The sequence below is a fragment of the Natrix helvetica genome (assembly GCF_964273705.1).
Source record: "Natrix helvetica genome assembly, chromosome: 1".
Taxonomy (NCBI): domain Eukaryota; kingdom Metazoa; phylum Chordata; class Lepidosauria; order Squamata; family Natricidae; genus Natrix; species Natrix helvetica.
The window spans coordinates 179,334,256-179,356,372 of NC_138548.1; the positions used below are offsets into that span (position 1 = coordinate 179,334,256).

Consider the following 22,117-nt stretch of genomic DNA (forward strand, 5'->3'; position numbering starts at 1 on the left):
TATGCTGTTGTAATCTCAACATTAAACAAAATACATATATGTATAATGTTTAGAATTTTAAGAAAATTATCAGCCATAAAAATCAGAATGTTATGTATATATAAGCTGGCAGTCCTATGGTTTTTAAAAAAGGACTTTAAAAATCTTAAATTATCTTCCAACTTACTGAAATTAACTTCAAGATGTAAAAAAGATTTTTAAAAAATATATAAAATAAACTGAACTGAAATGGAAAGATTGGAGAAAATGATGCAAATTTGGTATTAACTAGATTTCAGTGAAACTAACAAAAATGTTTTTTGTTGTTTTGTTGCAATTTATCAGATGAAGATAAATGCTAGGCTTCCTTACAATATGAAGATGCTGGTTTTACAATGTATTGTTTAAAACAAGCAATATATGCACAGTGTGCATATTACAAATTATTGGTTTGTGTCACCATAGTAATATACCAATTGATAACAGTAACCATGATTTTTATCCTGCAGTTTATGTTTACTAAATTTATGTTCATAAGAGCAAGGGTTTTTTAATACCCTTACACAAGAGAAGAATTTTGCATTCAGAAAATATAAGATGCTATAAAATTACATACCTTTAAGAGTTAACATATTTGGTAGATACCTAACATTTTATTTAACAGAGTCTGTAGAGGAAGAAGTATTAAGCATACTGTCATCTGATCTGTAATCTTTTCTAGGGTGAAAATGAGGAGTTCGTGCATATCGAGGCTTCAAACTCATAGATGAAGGATGAGAAAAATTTCTTCTCACTGAATGTATCCTGGTTTCCTAAAAATAATAACAAAACAAAACTCACATTCACAAAAACCACACAGCTTTATTCTGTAATAGTTTAAATAAAAGCATGAAATTCTGCTAAATCTGTTCAATTAAAAAAAGGAAGTTTCCAAAAAGAAAATGAACAAATAGAAATACAGCCTGAAAAGACAGACAATAATTTATAACATGATGTAAACAATCACATTAACTAAATTCATTTCTTTACCTTGATAAACTACTAACAAAAATAAATTGAATGCTGGTATCTTTAGTTATAATTTGCCAAACTGTGTAATTTGTCAAACTGAATCTCAACTTTTTATTACAGAGACTGGTTATTTTACTTTTATTAGTTTTGTTCAGTGTTGCAGAAATACATAATTTTCAAAGTAAACAAACTAATGAACAGCAATGAGCAGGAATATGCAGATGAAATACTTTTAGCAATCACAAAACCACATAACTCCATAAAGTAGGTAATGAAATTAATCAAAGGTTTGGGTTGCTTTCCCAAATACTAAACCAATGAAAGAAATCTCAAAGATAACAGCAAAGCACTGATTTCTGAGGAAAAAACTTCATAAAAAAGAATCTGACTGTGAGATAACATAACACTATACTTGACAGTATATAACAAAATCTTATTTCAAAACAATTTCAATAAACTATGGCAAAAATAAAACAAAATTATATTTAAGTGAAAAATCTTTCAAAATGTTCTGGCTAGGACTTATGGCATTAATGAAAATGAATGTACTAGCTACTCTAAATTTCTTACTTCAAACAGCACCTTGATTTCTGGATAAATAAATGCAGGATTGACAAAGGTCAATTAATTCTTTTATACGGAATGGGAGGAAAAAAAAAGCAATAGTAAAATTCAAAATTTTGCAAGAAACAAAAAAGAGGCCAAAAACTGTTCTCAATCTTAGTTATCTATTAAAAAGTTGGACTTACTTAAAATCACTGATAAATCTAATGATTTCAAAACTAGCACCATCATCAAATGCTTTTTATTTCAAAGATAATTACAGTAAGAAAGATCTAATTATATATGCAAACATGAGACATCAAACTGAACACAAAAGGAACTCAAGGCATGACAAGAAATGCTTATTGAAGGAAGAAATCTATTATGGTTAATATAATTGCGAATAACTTGAAAAATAAAGAGATCCTAAAAGAAAAAATATGTACTAGAGAAAGAGAACAGAAGTTGAATTAAAACAATTTATTAGCAAGTATTACAAATTGCTACCTATAAGTAATACAGAGACAGGCTTTGGATTCTACCAGAATGACCTGTTCCACCTTCACAAAGAACACTTGGGAAAAGGTGGGTTACATCTTCAAAGCCTGAAAAATAAATATTTGGCATGTATCTTGCCAGTCTCATCAGGAAGGCATTAAACTAAAAAAAAAAAGGTGACGAAGGCCCAGAACCATATACTCAGCCAAGAACTGGGGTCAATAAAGCAGAATGCAAAGGGAGAAGCGAAAGGACAAGGCTGGGACTCTGAATTTCACAGAAAACTAAAACAGTAGGTGGTGCCACTCAAAACCTCAGTTTTTTACATCAATGCCCAGAGGATATAAAATTAAAGAGAGATAGCTAAGAAGAAATATGATATGACAATATATATGTGAAATTTGATGTGATAATACTTGCAAATAGTGCATGCCAATGGAATGGTACAAGTTACCGTATTTTTGGGAGTATAAGATGCACCGGAGTATAAGACGCACCAAGGTTTTGAAGAGGCAAATTTTTTAAAAAGTAGGTAGGTAGATAGAGGGATAGAGAGGGAGAGAAATACTTTAACTTTAACTTTTATTTGATTTCTAGACCGCCCCTCTCCCAGAAGGGACTCGGGGCGGTGTACAGTCATATTAAAAAACAATAATATACATAATATAAATATAAAATAAATATAGGTGTGGCTGGAGGAAGTAGGTAGGTAGGTAGGTAGGTAGAGAGAGAGAGAGAGTAGGTAGGTAGATAGATGTTTCCAGGTGTATTTATCCATGTGCTGGAGAAGGAAATCGCTGACAATCTGCAGCACTTGATCAATGTAATTCTCATCAATCAGTTAAAGAGCTTTCCAAAAGGGAAAAAAAGTTTTTGCACTCTGCAAACCTCCCCAAAACGGCCTGTTTTTCGCGAAAACGGGCCCGTTAAAAAAAAAAGGCATGAATAGCCGGGGGAGAGGCTTGCAGAGTGCTCCTGGGGGGTGGGGGGTCCAAAATCAAGCAAAAAAACAGGCCGTTCTTTTGCAAAAACGAGCCTGTTTTTTTCAAAAAAAAAATTGCATGCATAGCCTTAAGGAGGCTTATAGAATGTTGCTGGGGGATCAGGGGGGCAAAAAAATGGCCCATTTTTTGCTCATTTCTGCCCTCCCCAGCCCCTCTTTGAAAGCCTCCATAAGGCTATGCACGGCCATTTTTATGAAGGGGCGGGGCTTCAGGAGGCAAAAAATGCTGGATTCAGTGTATAAGACGCATCCAGATTTTCAGCCTTTTTGAGGAAAAAAGGGGCGTCTTATACTCTGAAAAATATGGTATTTAAAAGGATCAGAATCGTGCGGTCCTGCATGTAAAGTATACTTGCACAGAAACTCAAGAATCAGAGCATAGAAATCTTGTTTAAAATATCAGGCTGATATCATTTTGAGAGTTTTATACATTGCTAAAGGAGGCAGAAGATAAAGTATATTTTTTCTGTCACATCTTTCAAAGGGTGCAAAAAAAAGCAAATATGTGTGACAATAAAGGAGGTAGAATTTTTTTGTGGATTCCCTATAGCAATCTGTATTCTCTTCAATTTGCTTTGAATTGCAGAAACAAAAGAGAAAAGAAATTAAAATATATTGCTAGGTTCTTGAAAAGAGGTTAAGGTTCAGAAATGTCATTATGTTGTTAAACTATATTCCCAAAACTTGGAATTTCTAAATTATATGGAAAAACTTTGGACAGATATGCCTGGAGGGTACAAAGCAGATGATAATAGATTTCTGGAAAAATGATTCTCTTTTACTAGCAGGATACCTCTGAGGACTCAAAACATACCAAAACAGCAAGAGCTTTCCATTTATTAAATCTGGATCCAAACCCAACCTTTTTTTATTTTTTTGGAGAAGAAAGTATTATGCTCCTCCCCTTTTTTTGCAATAATATTTCCAACTTGAGTTTTTCCTGATTTCTAAAACACGTCAACTGGTACAAAAAAATTAGAAGCCTTACTTTAATAGTCTCCGGTTGCATCACAGGGGCTGGCATGGCTATGGCACTTGGAGCATAAACTTGGTGATATGCTGCTTGAACTCCATGATCAGTATATGGCTGGTAGGCAAACAAATATTTCAACTTCTTTTTAGAATTAAATGTATCTTCAGTATATGAACAACAACCAAAATTGGATTTTCAGTTTAAACCCTTTTTCACATTCTACTAAGCTAGAAATCAACTAGTCAACTTCACTGATTCTAGTCTTAACATTCTGCCCTCCAAATTTACATACTTTTTAATTTTATCATCATGCAATGTGGAGTCTTTTGGACTGGAAAGCGGATTTGGAATTCTATGAAAATGTTCTTTGGGTTTCAATAAATTGATTATATGTGGGACAGGGAAGCTTGCCTATTTGGTGAGGAGCTGCATTGTCACTTTTTATTAGAAAGTAAAATTTTTCTGCATTCTATCCAGCAGCCCTGGTTTATCTCTACCATTTTTTTTTGAAGGGAAGAAAATACTTGCAAAACTCTGGTGTAATCACCCAGCAGCTTTATTTTCTACAAAAGCTTGTATATTTATATAACCACCTACAAGCATTCTTGTTTAAAAAAAAAAGGAAGGTTGAGATGTAAACAAATGACTGCAAATCTCTCTGCGGTCAATTGTTCTCTTGACTTCATCTTTAAGTTCTTCATGTTCCCATACTAACACATTTTGGTATTTTAATCATTTTTCTTTGTCCATTGTTTCTTAAAATGTTTCTTGTGCTGAGACCAATACATACAAGATGGACTTTTATTTATTCCAAATGCTTAAAATGACACTTCTCACATAATGATTTTAAAATCTACATTAATTTTTACTTTGTTGTGCCACCTGAATCTCAGGTTATATATTTCTTTTTGTAACATTTTCTTACTTCTCAGCAATACCCACTCTCTTTTTCACTTCACTATAGTTTCTAGGTACTCTTTATGTATTAATTTTTTGTCTAATTTCTAGCCACCTATTCCAGATGTTTCCTCTCTATCTTTTAATTCCATTGTTAATTTATCCATTTCTGCACAGTTGAGCACCTTTTTTTATTATCATTGCGTTCGAAGGAATGTTTTCTTGTTTCCAATTCTGAGCAAAAGTAATTCTGGCTGCGGTTATTATATGGAATATGATATATTGAATTTCTTTACTTAGGTTTCCCTTTATAATCCCCAGTAGCAACAGTTCTGGTTTCATCTCTACTTTTTATTCCCTAATTTCTTCTAACCATTTTTTAATTTTCATCCAATATTTCTTAGTTTTTGGGCAGGTCCACCACATATGGTAGAATGTCCCTTGTTCATGATTGCATCTCCAACAGTTTGCCAACATATTAGGAAACATTTTGGCCAATCTTGCCAGGGGTAAAAATGCTAACGATAAAACATTTTGTACATGTTTTCCTTATAGGCTGCCGACATTGTTAGTATATAATTTTTATCCCATAATTTTTCCCAGTGTTCCAATTCAATGCTATATCCAAATTTTTTGCCCCAAATTAAGAGTCTCTTTCACTGCTTTAGTTATCATTTTTTCTTCTGTCCCCAATAATATTTTATCCAGTTCTTGTTGTTCTCTTTGAAACCGTATTGTTCTAAGTCTTTTTTGTACCTTGTCTGGATTTGTAGATATGGCCACCAGTCTATTTCTATTCCTTGGGATTTTAATTCTTGGTTAGATTTAAGTTCCCTTGCCCATCCAGTATCTCTTTATATCCCACTACTTTATTTAAATCAGCAATCCTAGTCAAGAAACACATCATTAAAGGTCTCTCTGCATACAAAGATCAATTTGGATTATTTTTCATTATGATGTTGCAAAAGTTCTAAAATATTAAAAATATTTCTAACATTATCTCTTCATTGTCTTTTAGGCAAAAAAGCAACACCATTCTTTATGCAGGATACTTTTCAATCTTTCAGCTAAAATCATTGTAAATATTTTATAATCATTATTTAATAATATTCGCTGATATTTTTTTGCTAAGGTTGAGTCCTGACATTGTGAATTAATGCTGTATTTCATGTCCAGCTTTCAGAAAGGGAAGTGGTTGCAACAGTTCATCTTCAAAATATTTATAACAGAGGGCTGGCAATCCATCTGAGCTTTCCTTATTTTATAACCTCATAGACTTCCCTTATTGTTACAGGTCCATTCATCATCTGCTTTTGTTTATCTGTTATTTTTGATAAATTTTATTTCTTAAAATATTCATCTACTTTTACTGGGGAAATTTATTCTCCTTTACAAAGTTAGTGATAATGAAGTAGGCAAACTGAGTGTCCTTTAGGCAGGTTTCATTTGAAGCTGTGAGAATATTTTGTCCCTCAGCTCCAAGCTCTCTACTAGCAAGTCACCCATAGGTCCTCTCTAGATCCTGCAGATTTGCATGTGAGAAGTTATCTTCCAGAGCTCAAGTAGATAATCTTGCCACTTTCTCCTTGCCCAGAGAACCCTGTTAGCCTGGCCTCATTACCCATGTACCTTGTCATGCAGTCTACCCTCACAAACAAATATAAAAACCAAAGTACAAACAAACCCAAATGTATAGTATCTCATTGAGACAGACCCTGAATGATAATTTGCAGAGTCCACATCCCTATGTAATAATAATAGGCCTTCCAATAACAAGAATGGATATATATAAGCTTCCAAAATGTGTTGAAATCTATAAAATAAAAGCTAGTTTATAGATTGTTGGTGATCTGGAGTAATAAAAATTAAATTAAGAAGTGGTAATACAAAAAACACAATGTCCTATACTGACAAAAGATAAATCAGTAGGCTTAATTCTAAAGAGCTCCCTCCAAATTCTTCATGACAAAGAGACTGCAATGAAAAAACTGAGGAGCAAAATCTGTGTGATTTGCCCACTTACCCCTCCCCCAAACAAGGAACTAACAATACTTTTAACATATACTGCTTTTTTTTTTACTTTACTTGGTACTGATGAATACTAGTTGTTCATTTTAAGAAAAGGCTACAGAAGACCACAAATCCATAATAAAGCTAATCCTGCCCCCTGGTGGAAAACCCATTATCTAACTTGAAATAAATGTTTATATTTACAAGATACACAATCTTGAATTTAAAATGCACCTTTCTTCTGTCTCCCAAACCTTATTGTTACAGGTTCATTTATCATCTGCTTTTGTTTATCAGTTATTTTTGATAAACTTTATTTCTTAAAATATTCATCTACTTTTACTGGGGAAATTTATTCTCCTTTACAAAGTCAGCAATAGTGAAGTAGGCAAACTGAATATCCTTTAGGCAGGTTTCATTTGAAGCTGTGAGCCTATTTTCTCCCTCAGCTCAAAGCTGAATTGTCTGTGGATAATTCTAAAAATCATAGATTGAACAGAGCAGATACAAATATTTTAGTGAATATAAATACCTCTGGAACTGCAGCTTCCATTAGGGAAAGAGGAGGAGGGACACATCCACCATCTTGTGCAATTTCCAATGGTTGATAAGTAATTTCAGAAGGATGAAGGTAAAAGAATGAAGTAGGAGAAGCAGGTGACTAAAAGCAATAAGACAAAAAACTGTGGATAATTAATATGTAAATCATATAATTCAACTATATTAGGAAATTAATGTAAAGTTCATTATTACTTAAATTACATTTTATATATACATAAATAAAATGTCTCCACAAAACTGAAAAGCCCAATTTTGAAATAACTGAAAAAGCTATGCCAATGTAAGTCATCAGCCAATAAAAACAGATTTAGTCAAAAAGATTTACAATATATCTCAATATGGTTAAAACATTTTGGTTAGAACATTTTTTTCTCCTTGTTTGTTTTCCAGCTACTTCAACGTTTTCTCTTTTTTTTTTCACCAGTTAAAAAACAAATATACCTTGTTCTGACATGCAAAACATGACTATCCCATACAAAAGTTCGATTTATAGCATGGGTTTCTCTGACTTATGCAGAAAATCAACAAAAATGTTAGAAGTTGAATCCCATTATTCATTCAGCAATTTCATATCATCATAACCCTGTTATGGAGTGCTGCTTTCTGGCATCAGTCTATGGCAACTGCTTTCTGAGCAAGTCACAAACCAAGCAAGACACATAAAGCTGATTTTCTTTCAAAGTCCTCCAGTATGCATATTTTAATATGCCTTAATTTCAAATAAGTATAGAGTCTTTCCCTACTACTGAATTGAAGTGCTATCTGTTCATAATTCAGCTGGCAGACAAGCTACACTAACATTATATTTGCTCTTTCCACTGCTGCTACAAGTGTTGATGCCTCTATTTCGACTCACAGATTCCTCTCCAAGGTAATGCAGTATTCTGGACATTTTTCTTAAAACATCAGTATAATTTAAAGACTTTAAATCTATCACGCTTATCAGCTGAGAACAAAGTGAAAAATGACATGGAATGCAACAGAAAAATGATTTTACCAGGGCGTGCATGTACAGTGAATGGGAAAGGCACATAATTTGAGCTGTGAATTAAATCTATTAATAACAACTATGTGCCTTAAAAGTTATTTCAGAATGCTTGAAATTCCATAAAGACTGTGCTTTAGTAATTTGTAATAATTGTTATAAAATCTTTTTAAAAATCCTATTGAGCTATTATTTAATAAAAATTGCATATTTTCTTTAAAAATGGTATATTTTGAAAAAATGTGTGCATGCATGTATGTATGTAACTAGCTCTTAGTTTGAATAGATTACTTTAAAAGGTTCTATTTTTCAACTTTCTTCTCCATGCAAGTAGTCCATTTTCTATCTTCCAAAATATTATAAGTAATTAAAAAGCAATCCAAACTCTACGACATTTGGTTAGTGTCAGCTAAAATGCACCAAACAATAATTGAGAATGCAATGTTTTTCATACAAATAAAATGTCTTTCAATTATTTGGGAAAGGTTTTGAGGTCAAAATAGCTGGGTTCTAATCACAGAACACTATTTGACCTTGAAACATTCCTAAGTTCAAATGGTTTGATTCAAAACATGATCCATATCCTTACGTTCTATGTTACATTTGTTAATAGCATTATTTTTAAAAAAATCTTGAAATGATACAATCTTTCTCAATATAACATGTGAATTCATCTGTCAGAGATTCACTGAAAACAGGGTGACTGAGGAACTTAGCACATTATCAACCTTAATTCTTATAGTCAGTTGCCAGGAATAATCAGAATGTGGCGTTTTCAACATGATACATCAAAATCCTGTTTGTAACCATGATTTCAATGAACTATACTTAGTGATTACTCAATCATTAAAAAGTACTAATAACCTTATATCTTTACTTTCAATCCTGCTTCTCATATACAATACTTTTTATCAAAAGAACAGAGAAAAACTACCGTATTTTTGTTCTTTAAGAATTTCATATGGAGATTAAACAGAATAGCAAAATGTGAGAAGGAGACTGAAAAATATTTCAACTTACCTGGGGAATACTCCACTGCCACTGTCCAGGAAGACATTGTGCAGGAGCCTAGGATAGATAAAACATTTTTTGTTAATACTCTTTCTAATCAAAATTCTAAAGCAATGTATATTATACATACAGGTAGTCTTGACCATATGTTTAATGACCTGGAGATCATTAATGTAATGAAGATGCTGAAAAAACTGACTTACAACTGGTCATCACATAACCATTGCAGCATCCTGTCATGCGATCATGATTCGGACACTAGGCATATATCCAGAACCATATGATCACCATTTCCTAGCTGGCTTCTGACAAGCAGAGTTAATGAGAGAAGCTGGATTAATGATGTGATTCGCTTAATAACCATGGCAAAAATGGTCATAAAATCGGGTGCAACTCACTTAAGGACTGCCTTGCTTAGCAATGAAAGTTCCAGTCCCAATTATGGTCATAAGTAAAAAACTGTTTAATACAAACTTTAAATAAAATAAACATTGAAACCATTACAATAAAAAAGCTAAAATACTATTAATCAATAAAATCCAAATGGAATATATTCATAATTTTTCAGTTTTATTAGATAAACAAAAAGAAGTATAATTAATGATTTTCCTTATTTACAATCATATTGAACAAATGCAATCTTTCATTGTTACCTGATAGTGATATGTTGGTTGTTGATAAATTGGCTGAGCTAACATCACAGGAGAACTAGAAATTGAGCGTGACTTTAAAAAGAAGAAAATAACATCAATTAGTATTTTGCTGAGATGGAAATTACCTGTAGGCACATGGTGAGTCAATGTCTTTCTAGCTTTGACTGGTTAGCAAGACAGTTTTTGCAAGGGAAATAAATGCTAGATCCGAGCTGGCAAAACCTCTCTGGAACAAGGTGATCATTGATTTGACTCTGTATAGCCACTCATGTGTAGATCATGAAATTGCAGTTTTTACAGTTGGCTTATGAGTGGACTGGTGGGGATTCAGGATTACATCAAGCTCACACTCATAAACCACTTTATGGACATCACATTTGACAGAGTCTTATATCTTAATCACTTGGTTTTTAAAAATTGTTTGTATATTAGAGTGTAAAACCTTCAGATCAGCAAGGTATTAGTGTATTCATCAGCTGAGTTTTTATCCCTTTAAAAGATGGTGTAAATTTGACTTTAAAAGTTTTAAGGATACTAGATAGATTTTGGAAGATTAATAATTAAGGGGCCAGAGGACTTAGAATTATAGTTTTGAATTATTTAGAAGATATTTTCTAATGGGAAAATGTAGATTGCTTTGATTGATTTTTAATGATAAGGATACCTTGAAGGTCGGACTATAGAGCCAGAGGATAAAGAAAATGGAAATAAATTGTAGGCTTTGGAGTATCTCCACACAGGTTTTTTGACAAAATGGATGAAATGTTTGATAAAATTGACAAAGCATAATAAAGTTGGATATCTATGAAAATAATTTGAAGGAGAATTTAAATGTAATGGAAATAGATCTGATGACATTCCCTAAAGGAGATAAGCAGATGCTAAACAGGAAACTGATTTGGACTTTTTCTTCTGGATATATAAAAGAACTCTGCTTAGGAAAGACTTTTTTTAGAAGTGACAAAGGGATACTTTACGAATTGATACAAAAGAAATATGTTAAGTTCTGAAGAATTTTCACTTTGAAGCACAAATGATAGGACAAACTAACTCTAGGACTTTTCTTGAAGGAGTTAAAGTATAATTTTAAAAACTTAGAAAAGGTTTGCAAAATTGGCTTATTATTGTTAAAAATAGCTATATCTGTTTCCCTTTACTGGACTTTTGGTGACAAAAGATTTATTGACCTAGAATTTGGACTTTGTTTTCTTTATTTAAGAGATATGCTTTGGGGGAAAGAGAGATTATGTTTTATTTAGACAATGAAGAGCTACCAAAATTGTTTTTATCTGCTAGGATGAACAGGGAAGTTACCGTACTTTTTGGTCTATAAGGCACACTCCCCCCACCAAAAAAGTGGGTGGAAATGTCTGTGCGTCTTATAGAGCACAGCCTGACTTAGCACAGCTCTTATATTCAGCACAGCCTGACTTAGCTTGAGCAGCTGATTGCCAGTTGGATTGGCCTCCCGGAATACCACCGATCAGCTGTTCCAGGATGCGGGGATTGGCACCACCCATCGCCACCACTGCCTATCACCGCCTCTGCACATCATATTTTTGGCCTCTGCATACCTCGTTTTCGGCCCATTCCAGATGGTGGTGATCCCCACCACATATTGCCGCTGAATGGCAGTGGCGATCCCTGCTTCCTGGAATGGCCCGAAAACCGGATGCGTGGAGGCTGAAAACTGGGCGTGCGGAGGCTGAAAATGGGCCATGGAGGCGGCGGTGATCTCCGCAGCCTGGAATAGCCAATCAGCGATATTCCGGGAGGCCGATCCAGCCAGCAATCAGCTGCTCATGCTAAATCAGGCTGTGCTGAACCTGACCAGGCTGTTTATTGCAAGGAGGCAAATTGCTGGGAGGCAGATTGTGCTTTCTTATTTTTCTCCCCAAAAGCTAGCTGTGTTTTACGGTCCGGAGCATCTTATAGTGCAAAAAATACAGTACTTATTTTCTCTTTTCTTTCTTTTCTCTTTTCACACCCCTCACTTTTTCCCTTGTACTTTTCTATTTATATTTTGTATTTCTTTTTATTTTTTTATTTATAATTCTTAATAAAAATACTTGAAAAATGTATTTTGCTCAGGTATACTCAGGTTTTAAATGTTACTTAGAAATACAGTGCATTCATGAAGTATTCAGATACCCTTCACTTTTGTCAATTTTATTATGCTGCAGCTTGATTCTATAGTGTTGAAACTCATTTTTTCTCATTAATCTATACTCAGTGTCTGATAATGATAAAGTGAAAACATTTTAGAAATATCTGTTAATTTATTAAAAAGAAAAAACTGAAATATTACATTGGCATAAGTATTCAGACCCTTCATTCTTTGATACTTTGTTGAAGCATCTTTGGGAGCAATCACAGCCTAGAGCCTTTTTTGGTGTCATGCAACACTGGATTGGGAGATTTTCTGCCATTCTTTCTTGCAAATCTTCTCAAGCTCAGTCAGATTGGATGACGACTCCATGTCGGTGGATAGCCATTTTCAGGTCCCTCCAGAGATGGTCAATAGGGTTCAAATAAGGGCTCTGGCTGGGCCACTCTAGGACATTTAGAGTTGTCCCTAAGCCACTCCTGCATTGTCTTGGCTGTGTGTTTAGGATTGTTGTCATGTTGGAAAGTTAACCTTTGGCACAGACTGAGGTCCTGAGCGCTATGGAACAGGTTTTCATTGAGGATATCCCTGTACTTTGCATCATTCAGCTTTCCCTCAACCCTGACCAGTCTCCCAGTCCCTGCTGCTGAAAAACAACAAAGCTTCACTGTTGGGGATGATATTGGGCAGTTGATGAGAGGTAGCTGGTTTCTTCCATACGATACCATAGAATTGAGATTGAAGAGTTCAATCTGTGTGCACAATTATTAGGCATGCTGTATTTTGGAGGATTAATTTTATTATTGAACAACTACAGTGCTCTCGGTCAATCCAAAATGAAACCTCAAACCTGAATATTTAAGAAAATAAAAGTGAGGTTAGAGCTTTCTTAGGAGAATATCTATGTCTGCACAGTTATTAGACAACTATTTATTTAAAATAGTTAAATTTATTATTATTATTATTTATTAACTATTAGTGTGCAGAATTATTATGCAACTAAATGAAAAATTAAATTTTCCCATCTCATTTATTTTCATCTGAAAAAGTGAGAATAAATAAACAACTCAAAATTTACAAATAAACATTTCTGACAGTTAAAAAAAAAATCAGTGATCAATACAGACCAATACCAGTGACCTATCTACTATTTGCAATAAAACATTTGATGGTTCTGTGATCACGCCCCAATATCTTAGCAATTTCAAGAGTGCTGCATCCCTCCGAAAGACTTTTACAATTTTTGACTTTTCAGAGTTAAATCTCTTTTTTAGCCCATTTTGCCTGAGGAAAAGAAGTTGCTTAATAATTATGCATACCTTGATATAGGATGTAGATCTCCTTAGTGTAATGAGGATCTCCCTCATTACATAAATACACAACACCTGATCTGCTTATAAGCATTTAAGTTTATATAGCTTGGAGGTGGAAAATAGGCATACAAAGGATGACATGGTCAAAATACTCACTTGCCTAATAATTGTGCCTACAGTGTAGGTTTGATCAGACCAGAGAATCTTACTCCTTACAGTCTGAGAGATCTTCTAGTGCTTTTTTGCAAACTCCAAGTAGTCTTTCATGAAGCGAGGAGAGGCTTCCATCTAGACACTTTGCCATAAAGTCCAGACTGGTGGAGGGGCTACAGTGATGGTTATTCTTCTTGAACTCTGTCTCATTTCCACACAGGATCTCTAGAGCTCAGTCAGATTGGGTTATTAGTCTTCTCTCTTACTAAGGCCCTTCTTCCCCTATTGCTGAGTTTGACCAGGTGACTAGCTGTCAGAAGACTCCTGGTTGTGCCAAACTTCTTCCATTTCAGAATTATGTAAGTCACTGTGCTCCTAGGAATCTTCAGTGCAGCAGAAATTCTATTGTAGCTGTCCCTAGAGCTATACCTTGCAATAATTCTGCCTCTGAGGTCTGCAGGCAGTTGCTTTGACCTTATGGCTCTTGCTCTGCTAGTTTGCATTGTTAGCTGTGAGGCCTTCTATAAAGAGGTGTGTGCCTTTCCAAATCATGTCCAATCAATTTAATTTACCACAGGTGGACTTCAGAAACATGTCAGCAACAATCAAGAGAAATGGGAGGCACAAGAGCTAAATTGCAAATATTGTTCCAAAGGATCTGAACAATTATGCCAATGTGATATTTTTGATATTCAAATTTCTAGGTTCTATAATATTTCAAGACCTAAAATAGACCCCTAACATCAAAAACGTCATCACAAAAGCACAACAAAGAATGTTCTTTCTGTGCCAATTCAGGAAGTTCAAACTGCCCAAGGAGCTGCTGATAGAGTTCTACAGAAGAATTATTGAGTATGTCACCTGCACCTCTATAACTGCCTGGTTTGGTTCTGCAACCCAACAAGACAGACACAGACTTCAGAGGATAATCAGAACTGCAGAAAAAACAATTACTGCCAAGCTGCCTTCCATTGAGGACCTGTACACTGCACGAGTCAAAAAGAGGGCTGTGAAAATATTTACAGACCCCTCGCATCCTGGACAAATATTGTTTCAACTCCTACCCTCAAAACGACGCTATAGAGCACTGCACACCAGGACAACTAGACACAAGAACAGTTTTTTCCTGAACTCTGCTAAACAAATAATTCCCTCACCACTGTCAAATCATTCACTAAGGCTGCATTACTACTACTATTAGTCCTCTCATCGTTTCTATCACTCATCTCCTCCTACTTATGACTGCAGAACTGTAACTTGTTGCTTGTATCCTTACAATTGATATTGATTGTGATTGTTTCCTGACTGCCTACTTGTACCCTATGACTATCATTAAGTGTTGTACCTTATGATTCCTGCTGAATGCATCTTTTCTTTTATGTACACTGAGAACATATACACCAAAGATAAATTCCTTGTGTGTCCAATCACCTTGGCCAATAAAGAATTATATTCCGTTCCATATTTCAGGGTTTTCTTTCTTTTTAATAAATTTACAGACACTTCTAAAATTCTGTCTTCACTGAGTGTAGATTAATTAGAAAAAAAATGAATTTCAACAACTGTAGAATCAGGCTGCAGCATAACAAAATTGACAAAGTTGAAGGGGGTCTGAGTACTTTCTGAATGCACTGTATACTTGCATTGTTAAAATACTAGTTTTTGTAAAAGAGGATGAATAAGTTTCATTCAGTAACTTAATGCACATCTTGTCTAGGATTGTGTGCTCTACCTGCTTCGTCATCCATGGCAGACTCCCTCATCCTTTCATTTCCGGAGAACCTTGAGGGAATCTTTGAGGGAGATAGGCAGTTCAGAAATGTGAAACATAAATAATTTGTATACGTATCTTTTTTGCCTTCAAATCAGTCTTTATTCCTGGATACTTCCTGGATACGTCTGTACAGTTTTTTTTACAAAATTTCAGAAGTGGTTTATCACTGCCTACTACCTAAAAGCTGAGAAACAATGACTGAGGCCACCCTGTTGGCTTTGTGTTGAAGGTGGTACTAGAACTCATGAACTCCCTGTTTCTATCTTGATGCTTTAACCAGTACACCAAACAGGTTCTCATATGCATCAATGCTAATTTATTATTAGAATTTTGGGTTTTTGACTTTTCTTAGATCCCTGTAATGATAGCCACTTGTGGAACACTACTTCTGTGAAATAAAAAGGTTAAGACCAGAAAAAACAGTTTATTTGACATCTATGTTGTGGAACAAGCTTTCTCTAAAAGTTAGATGGGCCTCCTTTGTATCAGCTTTCTGGAAGCTCTTAGACAAAACTCTTCCAGAGGGCTTTTAAAAAAATAACCATTTGCCTTTTTTCTTAAGTTTTATTTTTTTAGTATTTAATTATAGCTAACACTAATATAGATCTGTATTTGTGTATAATGTAGTGTTATTTTGTCTTATTGGGTAAACTTTTATTGTATTTATGAGTCTTTTAAGACTTGGCAACACACACATTTCATAAATAAAATTTGAAACCAGTTTTGAAATAAACTGAAATTGACTATGATAAATATTAACCATAATAAAACCACTATCCTGTTTTATAAATAATACTTATCTATAATTTGGTTTGTTTATTTTTGGTTTGATGTGAAAAGTAGTTGGACGCAGTCCACTATGTTAGTTAATCATGATTTAGTCTTTTAGTGCTGTATGCGAATGCAGTGTTCATCAAGCCAACACAATGAGGAAGCTGGCAAGGAAAGTTGCAAATTGCTCCATTAAGTTGCTCCTGATTTTTCACCTGCCTGCAGCATCTCCCCCACCCATAACAGCCTCTGCTGGCTCTTCCTGCTTTCTGTGAGATATGGGCAATCTGATTGCCCTTTACCCTGATGCATGCATGGTCTGTATTGGTTCTCCTCAGTCTTCACAACTTAGGTGTGATCTGTGCTATCCCTCCTAGGCCTCCTGCGTGGCCTGTGCCAGCTTTCTCAGGCCCTCCTCCCTTCCTGCCCTCCTTAGGTGGGACTCCTATCTCTTCCAGCTTAATGACCCATATATTTTTAGGTTACAGCAGCAATTCAAACTTCTCAGGATTGCTGTAATAACCCATGAACTACCTGCATTATTATTATTTGTAACAGCTGCATGGAATAAAACTGCAAAGGCAACACTGTTATAAATCTGCTGCATTAACCGCAGTTTACAAAGCATGCTAACATAAAGAGAAATAAAATAAAGCAAATTACTTATCAGTAAATCTGATATTCCTATATAAAAGAATTACCCATGGCTGAGGAACAGATGTAACTTCAGGAGTGTGAAAATAAGCTACTCCATTATGGTAAGTGTATGGATATCCAGTTGAAGTTGTTAAGTACATTGTTCCAGCTGCTGGCATTATACTGGAACCTGAAATAATGACAGAATAAAAATTTGTACCTTTTTATTTTATCATTTTGTGCTCTTAGAATAAAAAGCTTTTAGTAAAAATCAGATATGTAACCTGTGTAAATTTGAAAATTTGGGGACAAAATAATTAATCAGACATGGAGGGGTCTATTACATTTCCTCAAATTTCTTAAACAGGAATTTTAAGTGCACACAAATCATTTTACAGGTAAGATTTTATTGATGGAACAGAGAAATAGAATAGTAATTTGCCTAGAGTCAATCAGTTTGGTGGCTATAACAAATCTAAGTCTATGTCTAAATCTGCATCATGACTAACAGGAAAACACTGTACAGAACTTGGAATATAATTCTAAATTAGGCAATAGTAATAAACAGGTAGTCCCCGACTTAAAACTACAATTGGGATGGGAATTTGTTGCTAAACAATGCAGTCATAAAGCACATCACATGACTACATCACAGCAATGGGGATTCTTATACTCGACATTGCCACATTAATTGAATTCTGTGGGTCATTAGCTAAGAACCCACCCTAATCCAAGATAATCTAGGCTTGGATCACATAATTGTGATTTCAATCATCTTGCAATTAAGTTGCAGTGTCCTGTGGTCACATGACTACCATTTGCAACTTTCACTGGCAACACTGGACACCCAAAGCCAATGGGGAAATCAGTAGGAGGGTGCAAATGGTGATCATGTGACTGAGATGCTGTGACTGTATGGGAATTAGATGACAGTAGCAACTGGGATTACTGGAACCCCTATAGTAAGTTAGTGCAGTCATGTGATGTCACACTTTACAACTGTGTTACTTAAGTGACAGAAGTCCTGGTCCCAATTATGGTAAGTAAACAAGGCCTATCTGTAGAACATTATTTCACCACAATGCAAATGAAATATTTATTGTCTATAGCATTTGCATGGGAGAAGTGTGGGTCTAAACATTTTCCATGGTCAACAGGTTCCACTTCAGGCAAATTTCAAAGTTTTATAATATCTCTTTATCAGGTTGAAGGGAAATATTGTGGTTGTCCCTTAGCATGTGAATGGCTGAAAGTGAAGAGAAAAGAGTAGTAGGTGGAGAAGTTACAGAGAAATAACCCTCATGTGGCCAGACTGAATGCCACATGGAGAGATTCTAGATTGTTGATGTAACGTGAATAAATAGGGTGAATCAGAAGGCTCATGTGCAGCAAACAGTCTCGATTCTAGTAGCTTAATGGTTATGTCTAGTGTTCTGCTTGAAAGGGATTTCACCGCAGCCTGGGCAAAGAGGGAGATAAAACAAATACATACGAGGAATCCCTACTTGTTGTTTTCTTATTGCTGGACCAATGTTCAGTTTCTTATCTTTATAATTTAATTTTTCAGCCTAAACAAAACAAAGGAAATATGTTATTTATATTACTTACTTCTAAATCTTGTTTTACAAAATGTTTACAAGCAATCCAACAATTTTTTCAGATATTTCAATATCTTACAAAAAATCTCTTGCAATTTTTTGGGGAGATGCTTGTTACTATTACAATTCTTTTGTTCAAATAATTAATATACTATACAAGGATTTTGAGAATATAAAATTCAAAAGATATGAATTCAAAATATAAAACAACTAGATTTCCCCCCCTACATTTTCTTGAGGGTACTGGCTTTGAATTATAAACCCCTTGATATCTTGGAACCAAGGGTTTTGAAGGACTAGGAATGCCTATTTCTCTATGTTCCTTTGACAAAAATAAAATTGTGTTGGGGCGGGAGTATTTGACATGCCACATCATGTTAAGCATTTGATAGCTATCCAAAAGTAGCTTTCTTCAAGTAATTGCCTGTTGCCTCTAGCCCTGGGTCTAGGACAATTTGCCATGGTCAACTTGCCACTGCAACTTACAGCCAACTCATCATGGCCAACTCGCAGTGTGACAATTCAACACTGTATTAATTGTTTCGTTCAGTTATTTTTATTATTGGTGACCATGTTTTCTTCAAAATTATTGCTAACTCATATATTTCTGGATTGACTTTATTTTATTATTATTGGCTACGATTCCATCAAAATTAACTTTGTATTTGTTGAATTGTCCACAGTGAGTTGTCCTGTAGCCAGTTGGCCGTGGCGAGTTGTATCATTCTGCTAGCCCTTTCCAATAAGGTAAGACATTGTCTGTCTTCTTTATTTTTTTCTGTGCCATGTAAAAGCAATTTCAAACTTCTAGGTCTCCTGCTGTGATTTTTAACTTTCTACTGGACAATCAGTGCCCCACTGGGTCATTACCAGAGTTATTTTCTTATCTAATGATCATAGGAGGGCAAAAAAGCAGTGGGAGTGACTTCCGACTTCCTGCTGGCTTCCCCATTGAGTCATTGTGGGAAGCTAGAAGAGAGTATCAGAAAACTTCTACCCTCCCTTAATTGCCATAGATACATTGACTGGAAACGAAGACAGCTTTAAAAAAATCTTTTTGCACATTTCAATCCATTTCTCTGCTTTTGAACATCCCATTTCTATAACACAATGCCCATGAGCATAAGAGTAGCCCAAATGTCTATGGTATCTGAAAAAGACCCTCTGTATCTCCTGTAAGTAACTTGCACAATTCTCTCTTGTACCCATAGCTTTAATATTGATTATACATTATGGCAGTTACTTTGTGATGGTGTCTACCAAATCTGAAAAAAATAATGTTCCTACAGACTTCAAATAACGATCTTCACAAGTATATAAACATGAGAAGATTACTACTATCTATGTATATAAAATAAAATAATCATTTACCTCTTGTAAAATTTTTTGTGCATCTTCCTGAGTTTCAAATGTGACAAACCCATACCTAAATAAAATAACAGAAATTATTTTCCTTAAAGTACATTATACATGCACTCTTTCAAAATGTTAATGTGTTGTCTGACAATTTTGAGACATTTTGTAGTTATCAAAAAGGAATGTGAAGCAACAAAGTGTTTGTTTCAGCCCATCTAATGAGAATAAGGCTTTTAAAAAACATTTACCCCAAAGAGAAAACAGATTATGACCTTCTAAAAGAAGCATGTTACTTCCATGTGTTTATAGTATTTATAGAAGAAAACGCTTAAGCCACAGGCCTAAAACAATGGCCAAAAAACAAATTCTTATTAACAAGAAAAAAACCACTATCTCACAATAACGATGCTTCCTATGTTAATCAAAACAGAATTCTAGAAGTTAAGAACCACAGCACTTTACATGTGGAATTGAAAAGTGAAGATTTTGCTGTAACTCTAGCTTGACAATAGACATATAGCCAAGTAAGGCTTATGTGAGACAAAAGCAAAAATAGATAAAATTCAGAATGGTATGCAAATAAAACTAGCATAAATGCTAATATAAACTTACACCCTAAATGCTGGTTGTGCATTTTTTTGTTTGTCCTTTTTAAAAAATGTGATTTCTGGAACTTTTCTGATTTACATTAGGACAGTGTAGCAATATTTGATTCTAGGTCAAATTTCCAAGTTCACTAATGCTGAAGAAAAATACATTCAGTATAAACTGAAGCTGTAATTAGTATAAAAGATATCCTTCTGGAATTACTTTCAATAAAATGAATCTATTTTTCAAACTGAGAATTCTTTCATTTCAATTTGCTATTTTTATGAAACTTTGCATTGAAATATATCTGCCAACTATATTGATTTTTAAAATAAGGTTTCAAGTGAAGGAATAATTTATTTGTATAAAATGACATATAGCTTTTCAGTGGGATTTGTATAGATGAATAGAATGCTTATTTTTAACTATGATATAATTCTTGATACAGTTGAATAGCTGTAGTGAACTCCAAATGAAAACCATGCAGCTGAAGTTCTTTTCCTTGATTCTTTGAACCAATTATGCTTTATATCATATTCTAAATACAAGAAAAGTAGGACTGTAATCAATCAATAATAGAAAATGACCGTTGGCTTACCTGAACGGTCGTTCTCTGGGTGCTGCGGGAAAGTCCAAGCATGGGTTAAATTCAGTCTATTTGCCCAAGGACTGAGTTAATTCTTTTAGCCACGCCTCCTCTCCTCATTGAGGACCAGTTCAAAAACGAAGGCGATGGTCTGTGACGGTCGTGTGCATCTTGTCTAACTCAGTCTTGCCAATGGCCTTATAGCTCCTCGCAGCCATCTCAATCAGTCAAGAGAGAGAAAACCCCGGGGTGGGGTTGGACTCTCCCGCAGCGACCTGAGAATGACCGTTCAGGTAAGCCAATGGTCATTCTCCTATGCGCTGCTTGGAGAGTCCAAGCATGGGACATACCCAAGCTATGCAGTCCCAGGGAGAGAAACAGGCACAGGTGAGGAGCGTGGATTTGCTACAACTTGCTGCAGTACCCTCCTCCCGAAAGATGCTTCGGCTGCAGCATAAGAGTCAATGCGATAATGTCTGATGAATAAGGATAGAGAAGTCCAAGTGGCTGCTCTGCAGATGTCCTCCACAGGGGCCTGAGTCGTCCAAGCGGCTGAGGTGGCAGCGCTTCTGGTTGAGTGAGCTGTTACCTTAGGAGGTACCGTCCTGCCCTGTTGCATGTAGGCCAGCTTAATGCAAGCCTTCAATCAGCGAGCTATAGTGGAAGGAGACATCTTCCGTCCCATCGAGCCTGGCTGAAAAGAGATGAAGAGTGCTTCGGAACAACGAAAGGCCGCAGTCCTCTTGATGTACCTGCGGAGTGTGCCTCACATCTAGCTTGTGCCAGGTGTGCTCTCTAGGATGCTGAGGGTGAGGACAGAAGTTAGGGAGCACTACTTCCTGAGACCTGTGAAACAATGAGTTCACTTTCAGCAGAAAGGTCGGATCAAATCTGAGGGTAACACGGTCCGTGTGAATAATGCACAAGTCCTCATGAACTGAGAGTGCTGCCAGTTCCGACACCCTCCTAGCGGATGTGATGGCAATGAGGAAAACAATTTTCAAAGTCAGATGACGGAGACTGATGGACCTGATAGGTTCAAACAGGGTCTTGGTCAGTGCTCTGAGAACAAGTGGGAGATCCCACGTGGGGAATCTGTGAATAACAGTTG

General features: G+C 35.2%; 1 protein-coding gene across 3 annotated transcripts in view; it reads right to left on the reverse strand.

Moving 5' to 3' along the window:
• Positions 1-247: 247 nt before the first annotated feature.
• Positions 248-22,117, reverse strand: part of BOLL (boule homolog, RNA binding protein) — a 68,693-nt gene continuing 46,823 nt past the window's right edge. For all 3 annotated transcript variants that reach the window (XM_081934352.1, XM_081934354.1, XM_081934353.1), the window contains exons 4-11: positions 19,848-19,902; positions 18,371-18,446; positions 16,944-17,068; positions 10,125-10,196; positions 9,481-9,528; positions 7,447-7,575; positions 4,023-4,121; positions 248-791 (exon numbers count right to left, since the gene is read on the reverse strand). In XM_081934352.1, the coding sequence (XP_081790478.1) occupies positions 633-791; positions 4,023-4,121; positions 7,447-7,575; positions 9,481-9,528; positions 10,125-10,196; positions 16,944-17,068; positions 18,371-18,446; positions 19,848-19,902 (763 nt within the window). In that variant the 3' untranslated portion in view covers positions 248-632. The remainder of the gene's footprint in view (positions 792-4,022; positions 4,122-7,446; positions 7,576-9,480; positions 9,529-10,124; positions 10,197-16,943; positions 17,069-18,370; positions 18,447-19,847; positions 19,903-22,117) is intronic.